This window comes from Oncorhynchus mykiss, chromosome 15, assembly GCF_013265735.2.
Source record: "Oncorhynchus mykiss isolate Arlee chromosome 15, USDA_OmykA_1.1, whole genome shotgun sequence".
Lineage (NCBI taxonomy): Eukaryota > Metazoa > Chordata > Actinopteri > Salmoniformes > Salmonidae > Oncorhynchus > Oncorhynchus mykiss.
In genome coordinates, this window is record NC_048579.1 from 44122362 (window position 1) to 44135191 (window position 12830).

Genomic DNA, 12830 nt, shown 5'->3' on the forward strand with positions numbered 1-12830 from the left:
ATTATGTGACTTCTGAAGGTAATTGGTCACACCATATCTTATTTAGGGGCTTTATAAAAAAGGAGGTGAATACATCTGCACACACCACTTTTATTATTTTATTTTTTAGAATTGATTGAAATAAGTTATTTTTTTCATTTCACTTCAGCAATTTGGACTATTTTGTTATTTGGACTACTATCCAAATAAAAATCAATTTAAATTACAGGTTGAAATGCAACAAAATAGGAAAAACGCCAAGGGGGATAAATACTTTTGCAAAGGCACTGTATAGAGGAACATACTTTAACATACTCCTGTCTCAGCCTCCAGTATTTATGCTGCAGTAGTTTATGTGTCGGGGGGCTAGGGTCAGTTTGTTATATCTGGAGTACTTCTTCTGTCCTATTCGGTGTCCTGTGTGAATCTAAGTGTGCGTTCTCTAATTCTCTCCTTCTCTCTTTCTCTCTCTCGGAGGACCTGAGCCCTAGGACCATGCCCCAGGACTACCTGACATGATGACTCCTTGCTGTCCCCAGTCCACCTGGCTGTGCTGCTGCTCCAGTTTCAACTGTTCTGCCTTATTATTATTCGACCATGCTGATCATTTATGAACATTTGAACATCTTGGCCATGTTCTGTTATAATCTCCACCCGGCACAGCCAGAAGAGGACTGGCCATCCCACATATGCTCTCTCTAATTCTCTCTTTCTTTCTCTCTCTCGGAGGACCTGAGCCCTAGGACCATGCCCCAGGAATACCTGACATGATGACTCCTTGATGTCCCCAGTCCACCTGACTGTGTTGCTGCTCCAGTTTCAACTATTCTGCCTTATTATTATTCGACCATGCTGGTCATTTATGAACATTTGAACATCTTGACCATGTTTTGTTATAATCTCCACCCGGCACAGCCAGAAGAGGACTGGCCACCCCACATAGCCTGGTTCCTCTCTAGGTTTCTTCCTAGGTTTTGGCCTTTCTAGGGAGTTTTTCCTAGCCACCGTGCTTCTTCACCTGCATTGCTTGCTGTTTGGGGTTTTAGGCTGGGTTTCTGTACAGCACTTTGAGATATCAGCTGATGTACGAAGGGCTATATAAAATAAATTTGATTGATTGATTGAACATTTGGACACAAAACAATATGGCTAACCATATAAAGAAAACAAAATGAAGAAACCTGTACGGTTCTTCAAAGGGTTTCTTTGTAAAAACTTTGAGAATGGCTCTTTATTAGAACCTTACGAAAGGGTTCATCATAGCACCATAAAGATTCCATATGCTGTAGGACCTTTTGAGCAGGGTTCTTTATACAACCTTTAAAAAAGGACTATATAGGTTGTAATAATCTGATATTCGGTATTTCACCGAGTGTCTATTCGATTAAAATGTGGTAAAAATATATACACAGTTCCAGTCAAAAGCTTGACACACCTACTCATTCAAGGGATTTTCTTTCTTTTTACTATTTTCTACATTGTATAATAATAGTGAATATATCAAATCTTTGAAATAACACATATGGAATCATTTAGCAACCAAAAAAGTGTTAAACATTCCTCTTGGCATTCTCTGAACCACTTTCTCTCAACCACCAGTGGTATACAGAAGATAGTCCTATTTGGTAAAAGACCAAGTCCATATTATGGCAAGAACAGCTCAAATAAGTAAAGAGAAACGACAGTACATAATTTATTTAAGACATGAAGGTCAGTCAATACAGAAAATGTAAAGAACTTTGAACATTTCTTCGAGTGCAGTCGCAAAAACCATCAAAAACTATGAAGAAACTGGCTCTCATGAGGACCGCCACAGCAAAGGAAGACCCAGAGTTACCTCTGCTGCAAAGGAAAAAGTTAATTAGCGTCTTTGTGAGACGCAGAGGTGAACGGATGGTCTCCGCATGTGTGGTTACCATCCGTGAAGCATGGAGGAGTTGGTGTGGGGGTGCATTGCTGATGACACTGTCTGTGATTTTAGAATTGATTTAGAATTCTTAACCAGCATGCCTACTACAACATTCTGCAACGATACACCATTCCATCTGGTTTGCGCTTCGTGGGACTATCATTTGTTTTTCAACAGGACAATGACCTAACACACCTGCAGGCTATGTAAGGGCTATTTGACCAAGAAAGAGAGTGACAGAGTGCTGCATCAGATGAGCTGGCTTCCACTATCACCCGAGCTCAACCCAATTGAGAGGGTTTGGGATGAGTTGGATTGGAGAGTGAAGGAAAAGCAGCCAACAAGTGCTCAGCATATGTGACCCAATTCAGTAAGCTAGGCGTATGTCGCAAGTCACAACTTTACAGGAGAGCCATTTGAACGTGAAAAATGTTTTTATCAAGGCAAAGGATGGCTATTTGAAGAATCTAAAATCTAAAATATATTTTGATTTGTTTAACATAACTATTCAGACCTTTTACTGAGTACTTTGTTGAAGCACCTTTGGCAGCGATTACAGATGAGTGTTCCTGGGTATGACGCTACAAGCTTAGCAGACAAGTATTTAAGAGGTTTCTCCCATTCCTCTCTGCAGATCCTCTCAAGCTCTGTCAGGTTGGATGGGGAGCATCGCTGCACAGCTATTTTCAGGTCTCTCCAGAGATGTTAGAGGTTTTGCAATGATTCCTATATTGAAGATGTGAAAAATATTTGTTGGTCTGATGTAGAATATCCTGAAGCTGCACTTGAAATGTTAATGAAATTGCTTCTTCCGATTACTGACAGGCATGCACCCATAAAGAAACTGACTGTTAAAACAGCCAAATCCCCATGCATAAGAACTGTTCATCGGGAGCTAAATTACAGTGGCAAGAAAAAGTATGTGAACCCTTTGGAAATACCTGGATTTCTGCATAAATTAGTCATAAAATTTGATCTGATCTTCATCTAGGTCACAAACAATTATGCGTTTTCATGTATTTATTGAACACTGTGTGTAAACATTCACAGACCAGCGTGTAAAAAGTATCTGAACCCTTGGAGTTAATAACTGGTTGATCCTCCATTGGCATCAATAACCTCAACCAAACATCTTCTGTAGTTGTGGATCGGACCTGCACAATTGTCAGGAGGAATTTTGGACCATTCCTCTTTACAAAACTGTTCAGCAATATTTGTGAGATGTCTGGTGTGAACTGCTCTTGAGGTCATGCCACAGCATCTCAAATCGGGTTGAGGTCAGGACTCTGACTGGGCCACTCCAGAAAGCATATTTTCTTCTGTTGAAGCCATTCTGTTGTTGATTTACTTCTGTGTTTTGGGTCGTTGTCCTGTTGCATCACCCAACTTCTGTTGAGCTTCAATTGGCGGACAGATAGCCTTACATTCTCCTGCAAAATGTCTTGATAAACTTGGGAATTCATTTTTCCGTGATAGCAAGCTGTCCAGCCCCTGAGGCAGCAAAGCAGTCCCAAACCATGATGCTCCCTTCACCATACTTTATAGTTGGGATGAGGTTTTGATGTTGGTGTGCTGGGCTTTATTTTGGTCACACATAGTGTTGTGTGTTCCTTCCAAACAACTCAACTGTAGTTTTATCTGTCCACAGAATATTTTGGCAGTAGTGCTGTGGAACATCCAGGTACTCTTTAGCAAACTTCAGACGTGCAGCAATGTTTTTTTGGGACAGCAGTGGCTTCTTCTGTGGTGTCTGAGATCTCTTTTGTTCGAGGCATGGTTCACATCAGGCAATGCTTCTTATGAATAGCAAACTCAAATGTTGTGTTTTTTACTGGGCAAGGCAGCTCCAATCTCGTCTCATTGATTGGACTCCAGGTTAGCTGACTCCTGACTCCATTTAGCCATTAGCCTAGGGGTTCACATACTTTTTCCAACCTACACTGAATTTTTAAATGATGTATTCAATATAGACAAGAAAAATACAATAATTTGTGTGTTATTAGTTTAAGCACACTATGTTTGTCTATTGGTGTGACTTAGATGAAGATCAGATCATATTTGATGACCAATTTATGCAGATATCTAGATAATTCCAAAGGGTTCACATACTTTTTCTTGCCACTGAAAATAGGTTTCCACGGCCAAGCAGATGCCCACAAACATACGATCACCATGCACAATGCCAAGCGTCGGCTGGAGTGGTGTAAAGCTCATCGCCATTGGACTCTGGAGCAGTGGAAACGCGTTCTCTGGAGTGATGAATCACGCTTCACCATCTGGCATTCCGACAGACAAATCTGGGTTTGGCAGATGAGCCAACTTGAACCCTTTCCTGTGTATCTTATATACAAATGAACTCATAATGATAATAGGTTGTATTTCTAATAATTATATTTCTGATAATAAAATAATAAATTAATGGATTTTTGAGCAGATTATGTTCAGCAGATGCCTAATCTGGTTTAGCTCGGCTCCAGCAGGGTTCTCTATTCTATGTGCAACTTATATGCATATCCTAGCTTCTGGGCCTGAGTAGCAGGCAGTTTAATTTGGGCACCCTTTTCATCCAAAATTCCGAATGCTGCCCCCTACCCTAGTGAAGTTAACTGCCTTCGTCAGTGGCAGAACGACATACTTTTACCTTGAAAGCTTGGGGATTCAACCCAGCAACCTTTTGGTTACTGGCCCAACGCTCTAACCACTAGGCTACCTGCCGCCCCAGGTTGTTACTTTACAGGGTTGCTACTGGTGTGTAAAATGGTTAGACTCAACCAGACCAGAAAATGGTAAGACCCTCAAACTCTTGAGTTAAGAAGATAAAGACTACATCGGAACATTCAGTCTGCAGCTGTTTAAGTATACCTTTGAAGGATCCAGGCTAACGAAGATGAGAGGGGAAGAAAATTTCCCTATCAAAAGACCATTGGTACGTCTGATGTATCCATTCTAAAAGACACTTCCATTACAAAGGAATACCTACTACAACTACTAAGGACATGGTCCAGAGACTTGCACAACTAGAGACTTTCTGTCAAACTATTCGTCACAGACTGATGGGGCGATTTCAACAGAGCGAAACGACAAAGACATACAAGTGTAAATATGTACTTTGCATTTCTAAATCCGAATGAGCGGGTGTCAGGTTGCTAAATATCCACACTTACGATGAGAGTACTTTAAACTTTGTCTCTCCTTCCCCACTCTTTCTTTCCCCACCCCTTTTCATTGTGTACCCAGCCGTCATATCGGGTTTGTCCACTAGGGACTTTTCATTACATTGTTAGTAATCAACGTATAATCTATCCTGTGTGTGTGTTTGTCATTCTTTGTGATTATTCTAAATAATTATGACAATTTGTGTAAACTGGTTCATCATGGAGACTTGGGTTCATGCAGATTTATAGGATATTACGACGTTCAGAATGAAACTGAAATAGGAACAAATTATTGATAGATGATGGATTGTATATTGAGATATTCTGATATTTTTTAGTTAATTCCGGAAACGGTAACTTGTTAAAGAAACCTTTCCCGTGGTGCCCTAGATTATTACTTAATTAATTGTTATGATTAATTTAATCGCGTAATAATTGAATGTTGTATGTAATTATTCGATGAATAGCCGCCACCGCATTAATGGTAGCAACGTCACGACACACCATAAACATGTATACTCCTGGAGTAACTTGTTGTCGGTTTGGCAGGAGGCCTTGGCCAATGGTCAAGGGTGAAGAGCTGAGGGCTTACAGTGGAGTGAGAGCGAAGTTACAAACATGAAGATACAACTTGGTTGAGCTGGTTGAGAGAATTCCAAGAGTGTGCAAAGCTCAAGGAAAAGGGTGGCTATTTGAAAAATCTCAAATATAAATATATTTTGATTTGTTTAACACTTTTTGGTTACCACATGATTCCATATGTGTTATTTCATAGTTTTGATGTCTTAATCAAATAAAGAAAAACCCTTGAATGAGTAGGCGTTCTAAAACTTTGACCGGTAGTGTATACTTAACAAAAATATAAACGCAACATGTAAAGTGTTGATCCCATGTTTCATGAGCTGAAATAAAACATCCCAGAAATTATCCATATGCACAAAAAGCTTATTTTTCTCAAATTCTGTGCAAAAATCTGTTTACATCCCTGTTGTGAGCATTTATCCTTTGCCAATATAATCCATCCACCTGACAGGTGTGGCATATCAAGCATCGTCATTACACAGGTGCACCTTGTGCTGGGGACAATAAAAGGCCACTCTAAAATATGAAGTTTTGTCACACAATGTCACAGATGTCTCAATTAGCATGTTGACTGCAATAATGTCCACTACAGCTGTTGTCAGTGAATTGAATGTCAATTTCTCCACCATAAGCCACCCCCCATAACCAAAATTGTTTCAGTAAGAGGAGGGCAATGATCGGTGCCATTTTGGTTCACCGTCCCAGCTCTAGTTAGTGTTCTTATCTATCAGATTGTATAATCTACCTTGCTCTCTCCTCTATCTCCTCTGGCAACAGCCCGACTTAGAGGCGCACATGTGGATAGCTCTCTTGAAAATTTGTCTTGCGTATTATTTGATGATCAATTGTTTGTCTTTTGTTACCGTGGTAGCAACAATTAAGCAGCGGCACGGTATAACGGTAAAACACTGTAGTCATCTCCGACGCCATTTGCAAGATCTTTGAAAATTTAACATTTTAAGACTTATTAAGGCCTTTAAATCAGATGAATGAATTTAAGACTTTTTCAGACTGTAAGTATGTACTTTATTTGCTGTGCAGGAGAGGAGATAACATTAGGTGTTAAGGTGAGGTCTTACCTGCATGAAGACCATGTCAGAGATGGCTGATCCATCACAGGGCAGTAGTCTGGTCCAGCCTCTGATCACTCCTTCCAGACCTCTCTCTACCACGTTCCACACTGACTGCAGCTGCTCCGCTGTCGACTTCTTGAACATTGAAAAAGTCTCTGTGTTTTTCTCTGTGGGTGTCGATTCCAAGCTGTCGTCTTCGCTTGAGGCTGTGGGACAACATGGGAAAAATACATCACTGCAGATCCATGGACCTAGGTACACTGACATTGGAGAAGTGTCACGGAAAATCTGGAATGAGACCATCATTTCAATATAGTGCAAGGGTGATCGTACAGTTCAGAAAATCTTCAGACCTCTTGACCTTTTCCACCTTTTGTTATGTTACAGCCTCATTCTAAAATTGATTAAGTTGTTTTTTCCCCCTCATCAATCTACACACAATACCTCATAATAACAATTAAAAAACAGGTATTTAGAAATGTTTGCAAATGTTTTTTTACTGAAATATCATACAGACCCTATTCAGACCCTTTGCTCAGTACTTTGTTGGAGCACCTTTGGCAGCGATTACAGCCTTGAGTCTTCTTGGGTATGGCGCTACAAAAGCTTGGCACACCTGTATTTGGGGAGTTTCTCCCATTCTTCTCTGCAGATCCTCTCAAGCTCTGTCAGGTTAGATGGGGAGCATTGCTGCACTCAATGGAGTCTGGATAAGAGCCAGGGGCCTGGAAAGTTACTAAGTAAGGGAAAAGGCAATCACATGGTTGAGGTCACTGAAAAGGTGGACAGCTGTGGATTAGTGAGGAATGTGGGACGAGGTCAGGTCACTGATAAGGTTGGACAGCTGTGGATTAGTGAGGAATGGGGGCCGAGGTCAGATCAGGTCACTGATAAGGTTGGACAGCTGTGGATTAGTAAGGAATGTGGGCCGAGGTCAGGTCACTGATAAGGTTGGACAGCTGTGGATTAGTGAGAGGTCTGGGCCGAGGTCAGATCAGGTCACTGATAAGGTTGGACAGCTGCGGATTAGTGAGGAATGTGGGCCGAGGTCAGATCAGGTCACTGATAAGGTTGGATAGCTGTGGATTAGTGAGGAATGTGGGCCGAGGTCAGGTCAGGTCACTGATAAGGTTGGACAGCTGTTGATTAGTGAGGAATGGGGGCCGAGGTCAGATCAGGTCACTGATAAGGTTGGACAGCTGTGGATTAGTGAGGAATGTGGGCCGAGGCCAGGTCACTGATAAGGTTGGACAGCTGTGGATTAGTGAGGAATGTGGGCCGAGGTCAGGTCAGGTCACTGATAAGGGTGGACAGCTGTGGATTAGTGAGGAATGTGGGCCGAGGTCAGGTCACTGATAAGGTTGGACAGCTGTGGATTAGTGAGGAATGTGGGCCGAGGTCAGGTCACTGATAAGGTTGGACAGCTGTGGATTAGTGAGGAATGGGGGCCGAGGTCAGGTCACTGATAAGGTTGGACAGCTGTGGATTAGTGAGGAATGGGGGCCGAGGTCAGGTCAGGTCACATGAAGGGGGAAGGAACAGTTTATTACACACATCACTTAAATTCCTGCCTAGCTACAAAGATGTAGTTTTTAGAGAAAAGAAGGAGGGTACAAATATATGTACTCATGCAAACATGTCTTCATAGCTGTTTGACCCATTGGGTGAATAAACTTTTTATTCACCCAAGTGTTGAGTGTAGGTAGCAGTATTTGATGTTTCGATGAAAAACGTACCCAAATGAAATTGCCTATTTCCCAGGCCCAGATGCTAAAATATGCATTGTCAGATTAGGATAGAAAACACTCTAAAGTTTCCAAAACTGTCAAAATATCGTCTGTGAGTATAACAGAACTGATATTGCGGGCAAAAACCTGAGGAAAATCCAACCAGTAAGTGCCTCTTATTTTGAAACGTCCCTTTCCATTGCATGCCTTTCCTCCATTTGAAGGAATGTCAACCAGATTCCTTTCCCTATGACTTCCACACGGTGTGAACAGTCTTTAGACATAGTTTCAGCATTTTATTCTGAAAAATGAGCGAGAACGATTACATCGCGTCAGTGGATGGCGGTGTGCCCCCAGAGTTTTGCATGCACGAGCAGCTTGGAGCAGACATTTTCTCTCTCTCTCCTATTGAGAAATCTACGGTCCGGTTGAAATATGATCGATTATTTATTGTAAAAACAACCTGAGGATTGATTATAAAAAACGTTTGACATCTTTCTACGAACTTTACAGATATTATTTGGAATTTTCGTCTGCCCCGTCGTGACCTGCACAAGCCTGTGGATTACTAAACAAAATGCGCCAACCAAATGGAGGTTTTTGGATATAAAAATAATCTTTATCGAACAAAAGGAACATTTATTGTGTAACCGCAATTCATTTTATTGCTTTTCTGACTTTCGTGACCAATCTACTTTGCTGCTAGCTGTTTGTAATGTTTTGTCTGCTTAGAGAGATGTCCTCACATAAACCTTTGGTTTGCTTTCGCTGTAAAGCTTTTTTGAAATCTGACACGCCAGGTGGATTATCAACAAGCTAAGCTGTGTTTTGCTATATTGCAATTGTGATTTCATGAAAATTTAATATTTTTAGTAATTTAATTTGAATTTGGCGATCTGCAATTCAGCAGATGTTGACAAAAATGATCCCGCTAACAGGATGGGTGCGTCAAGAAATTAAACTTTTCCTAGTTGTCCGTTAGTTTTTTGCTTTGTTTATTTATAACCTAAAAGGTTCAAGTCCGGGCTCTGGCTGGGCCATTCAAGGACATTCAGAGACTTGCCCCGAAGCCACTCCTTCGTTGTCTTGGCTGTGCTTAGAGTCGTTGACCTGTTGGAAGGTGAACCTAAGCCCCAGCCTGAGGTCCTGAGCACTCTGGAGCAGGTTTTCATCAAGGATCTCTCTGTACTTCGCTCCGTTCATCTTTGCCTCGATCCTGACTCGTCTCCCAGTCCCTACCGCTGAAAAACATATCCACACAGCATGATGCTGCCGCCACAATGCATCACCGTAGGGATGGTGCCAGGTTTCCTCCAGACGTGACGCTTGGCATTCAGGCCAAAGAGTTCAACCTTGGTTTCATCAGACCAGAGAATCTTGTTTCTCATGGTCTGAGAGTCTTTAGGGGCTTTTTGGCAAACTCCAAGCAGGCTGTCATGTGCCTTTTACTGAGGAGTGGCTTCCATCTGGCCACTCTACCATAAAGGCCTGATTGGTGGAGTGCTGCAGAGATGGTTGTTCTTCTGGAAGGTTCTCCCATCTCCAAAGAGGAACTCTGGAGCTGTATAAGAGTGAGCATCTGGTTCTTGGTCACCTCCCCCGATTGCTCAGTTTGGCCGAGCAGCCAGCTCTAGGAAGAGTCTTGGTGGTTCCAAACTTTTCAATTTAAGAATGATGGAGGCCACTGTGTTCTTGGGGATCTTCAATGATGCAGAATTTTTTTGGTACCCTTCCGCAGATCTGCGCCTCGACACAATTCTGTCTCCGAGCTGTACGGACAATTTTTTCGACCTCATGGCGACAATTCCTTCGACCTTATATAGACAGTTGTGTGCCTTCCAAATCATTTCCAATCAATTGAATTTACCACAGGTGGATTCCAATCAGGTTGTCGAAACATCTCAAGGATGATCAATGGACTCAAAGTCTCAGAGGAAAGGGTCTGAATACTTATGTAAATAAGGTATTTCTGTTTTTTATTTTTTATAAATTTGCTGAAATTGATAACCTGTTTTCGCTTTGTCATTATGGGGTATTGTGTATAGATTGCCTAGGATGTTTTTTTATTTAATCAATTTTAGAATAAGGCTGTAACATAACAAAATGTGAAAAAAGTCAAGGGTTCTGAAATAAGGTATCAGTGTGACCCACAGTGTGGTAGTGGTGGTAGTAACTACCTGTCTTCCTGCCTGAATGGACAGTGGAGTCAGCAGTGCTCTCCAGCACCATGGCCAGCCTGATGGTCATCTCAGCTATCACCATGGGATCTGAGTCAGCCAGCTCACACACATGAGCCACCTCACTGAGCACAGACAGGGTCCACACCCACTAGAGAGAGAGAGGAGAGAGAGAGAGAGAGAGAGAGAGACATGAAATAAGTAGCTATCATGTACAGTACATATTTGCAGAGACTGATTTGTGTAGAGCAGTGGTTCCCAAACTTTTTTAAAGTCCCGTACCCCTTCAAACATTCAAACTCCAGCGGTGTACCCCCTCTAGCACCAGGGTCAGTCAGCGCACTCTCAAATGTTGTTTTTTTGCCATCATTGTAAGGCTGCCACACACACAGTATATGATCTATTTATTAAACATTAGAATGACTGTGAATTTGTCACAACCCGGCTCCTGGGAAGTGAAAAAGAGCTCTTATAGGACCAGGGCACAAATAATAATATAATAATAATCAATACTTTGCTCTTTATTCAACCATCTTACATATAAAACTATATTTGTTCATCGAAAATGGTGAATAACTCACCACAGGTAATGAGAAGGGTGTGCTGGAAAGGATGCACGTAACTCTGCAATGTTGGGTTGTATTGGAGAGAGTCTCAGTCTTAAATAATTTTTCACAGTCTGTGCCTGTATTTAGTTTTCATGCTAGTGAGGGCTGAGAATCCACTCTCACATAGGTACGTGGTTGCAAAGGGCATCAGTGTCTTAACAGCACGATTTGTCAAGGCAAGAAACTCTGAGCGCAGCCCTGTCCAGAAATCTGGCAATGGCTTCTGATTAAATTCAATTTTCACAGAACCGCTTGTTGCAATTTCGATGAGGTTCTCTTGTTCAGATATCGGTAAGTGGACTGGTGGCAGGGCATGAAAGGGATAACGAATCCAGTTGTTTGTGTCATCCATTTCTGGAAAGTACCTGCGTAATTCCACACCCAGCTCACTCAGGTGCTTCGCTATATCACATTTGACATTGTCCGTAAGCTTGAGTTCATTTGCACACAAAAAATCACAATGACGGAAAGACCTGTGTGAAGTCCTTGTTAATGTAGACAGAGAAGAGCTCCAACTTCTTAATAATTTTGTCCCGCACATTGAATATAGTTGCAGAGTCCCTGCAATCCTAGTTTCAGATCATTCAGGCGAGAAAAAACATCACCCAGATAGACCAGTCGTGTGACAAACTCATCATCTTGCAATCGGTCAGACAAGTGAAAACGATGGTCAGTAAAGAAACTTTAAGCTTTAAAAAAACGTGTCAATACTTTGCCCCTTGATAACCAGCGCACCTCAGTACGTTGTAAAAGCGTTACATGGTCGCTGCCCATATCAATACATAGTGGAGAAAATACACGAGAGTTCAGGGGCCTTGTTTTTAAAAAGTTAACCATTTTCACTGTAGTGTCCAAAACATACTTCAAGCTGTCAGGTGTTACCTTGGCAGCAAGAGCCTCTCGGTGGATTCTGCAGTGTACCCATGTGGCGTTGGGAGCAACTGCTTGCACGCGCGTTACCACTCCACTATGCCTCCCTGTCATGGCTTTTGCTCCATCAGTACAGATACCAACACATCTTGACCACTAAAGTCCATTTGAAGTCACAAAGCTGTCCAGTACTTTAAAAATATCCTCTCCTGTTGTCCTGGTTTCCAGTGGTTTACAGAAGAGGATGTCTTCTTTAATTGACCCCCCATAAACGTAACGGACATATACTAGGAGCTGTGCCAGGCCCGCCACGTCTGTTGACTCATCCAGCTGTAACACATAGAATTCACTGGCTTGTATGTGAAGCAGTAATTGTTTCAAAACATCTTCTGCCATGTCACTGAGGCATCGTAAAACAGTGTTGTTTGATGAAGACATTGTATAGTTTTTTTTTGCCTTTTCCCCCAGCATTGTACCAGCCATATCCGCAGCAGCAGGAAGAATGAAGTCCTCCACAATAGTATGGGGCTTGCCTGTCCTAGCCACTCGGTAGCTCACCATATAAGATGCTTCTAGCCCCTTCTTATTAATGGTATCTGTTGCTTTTATACATGTCTTACTACTCTAAAGTCATCTTAATTCTCGCTCAAAAAACACCTGTGGCTTATTTTTCAAATTGCCATGTTTTATTTCTAAATGTCTGAGCAAGAGTGACAGTTTCATCAAGTTGTGAGATAGTACTTTTACACA

At 41.8% G+C, this 12830-nt stretch overlaps 1 protein-coding gene across 3 annotated transcripts in view; it reads right to left on the reverse strand.

The window, feature by feature from the left end:
* Nucleotides 1-12830, reverse strand: part of cfap54 (cilia and flagella associated protein 54) — a 111190-nt gene that overhangs the window by 83611 nt on the left and 14749 nt on the right. For all 3 annotated transcript variants that reach the window (XM_036944412.1, XM_036944413.1, XM_036944411.1), the window contains exons 14-15: nucleotides 10603-10753; nucleotides 6705-6904 (exon numbers count right to left, since the gene is read on the reverse strand). In XM_036944412.1, coding sequence (XP_036800307.1) covers nucleotides 6705-6904; nucleotides 10603-10753 — 351 coding nt within the window. The remainder of the gene's footprint in view (nucleotides 1-6704; nucleotides 6905-10602; nucleotides 10754-12830) is intronic.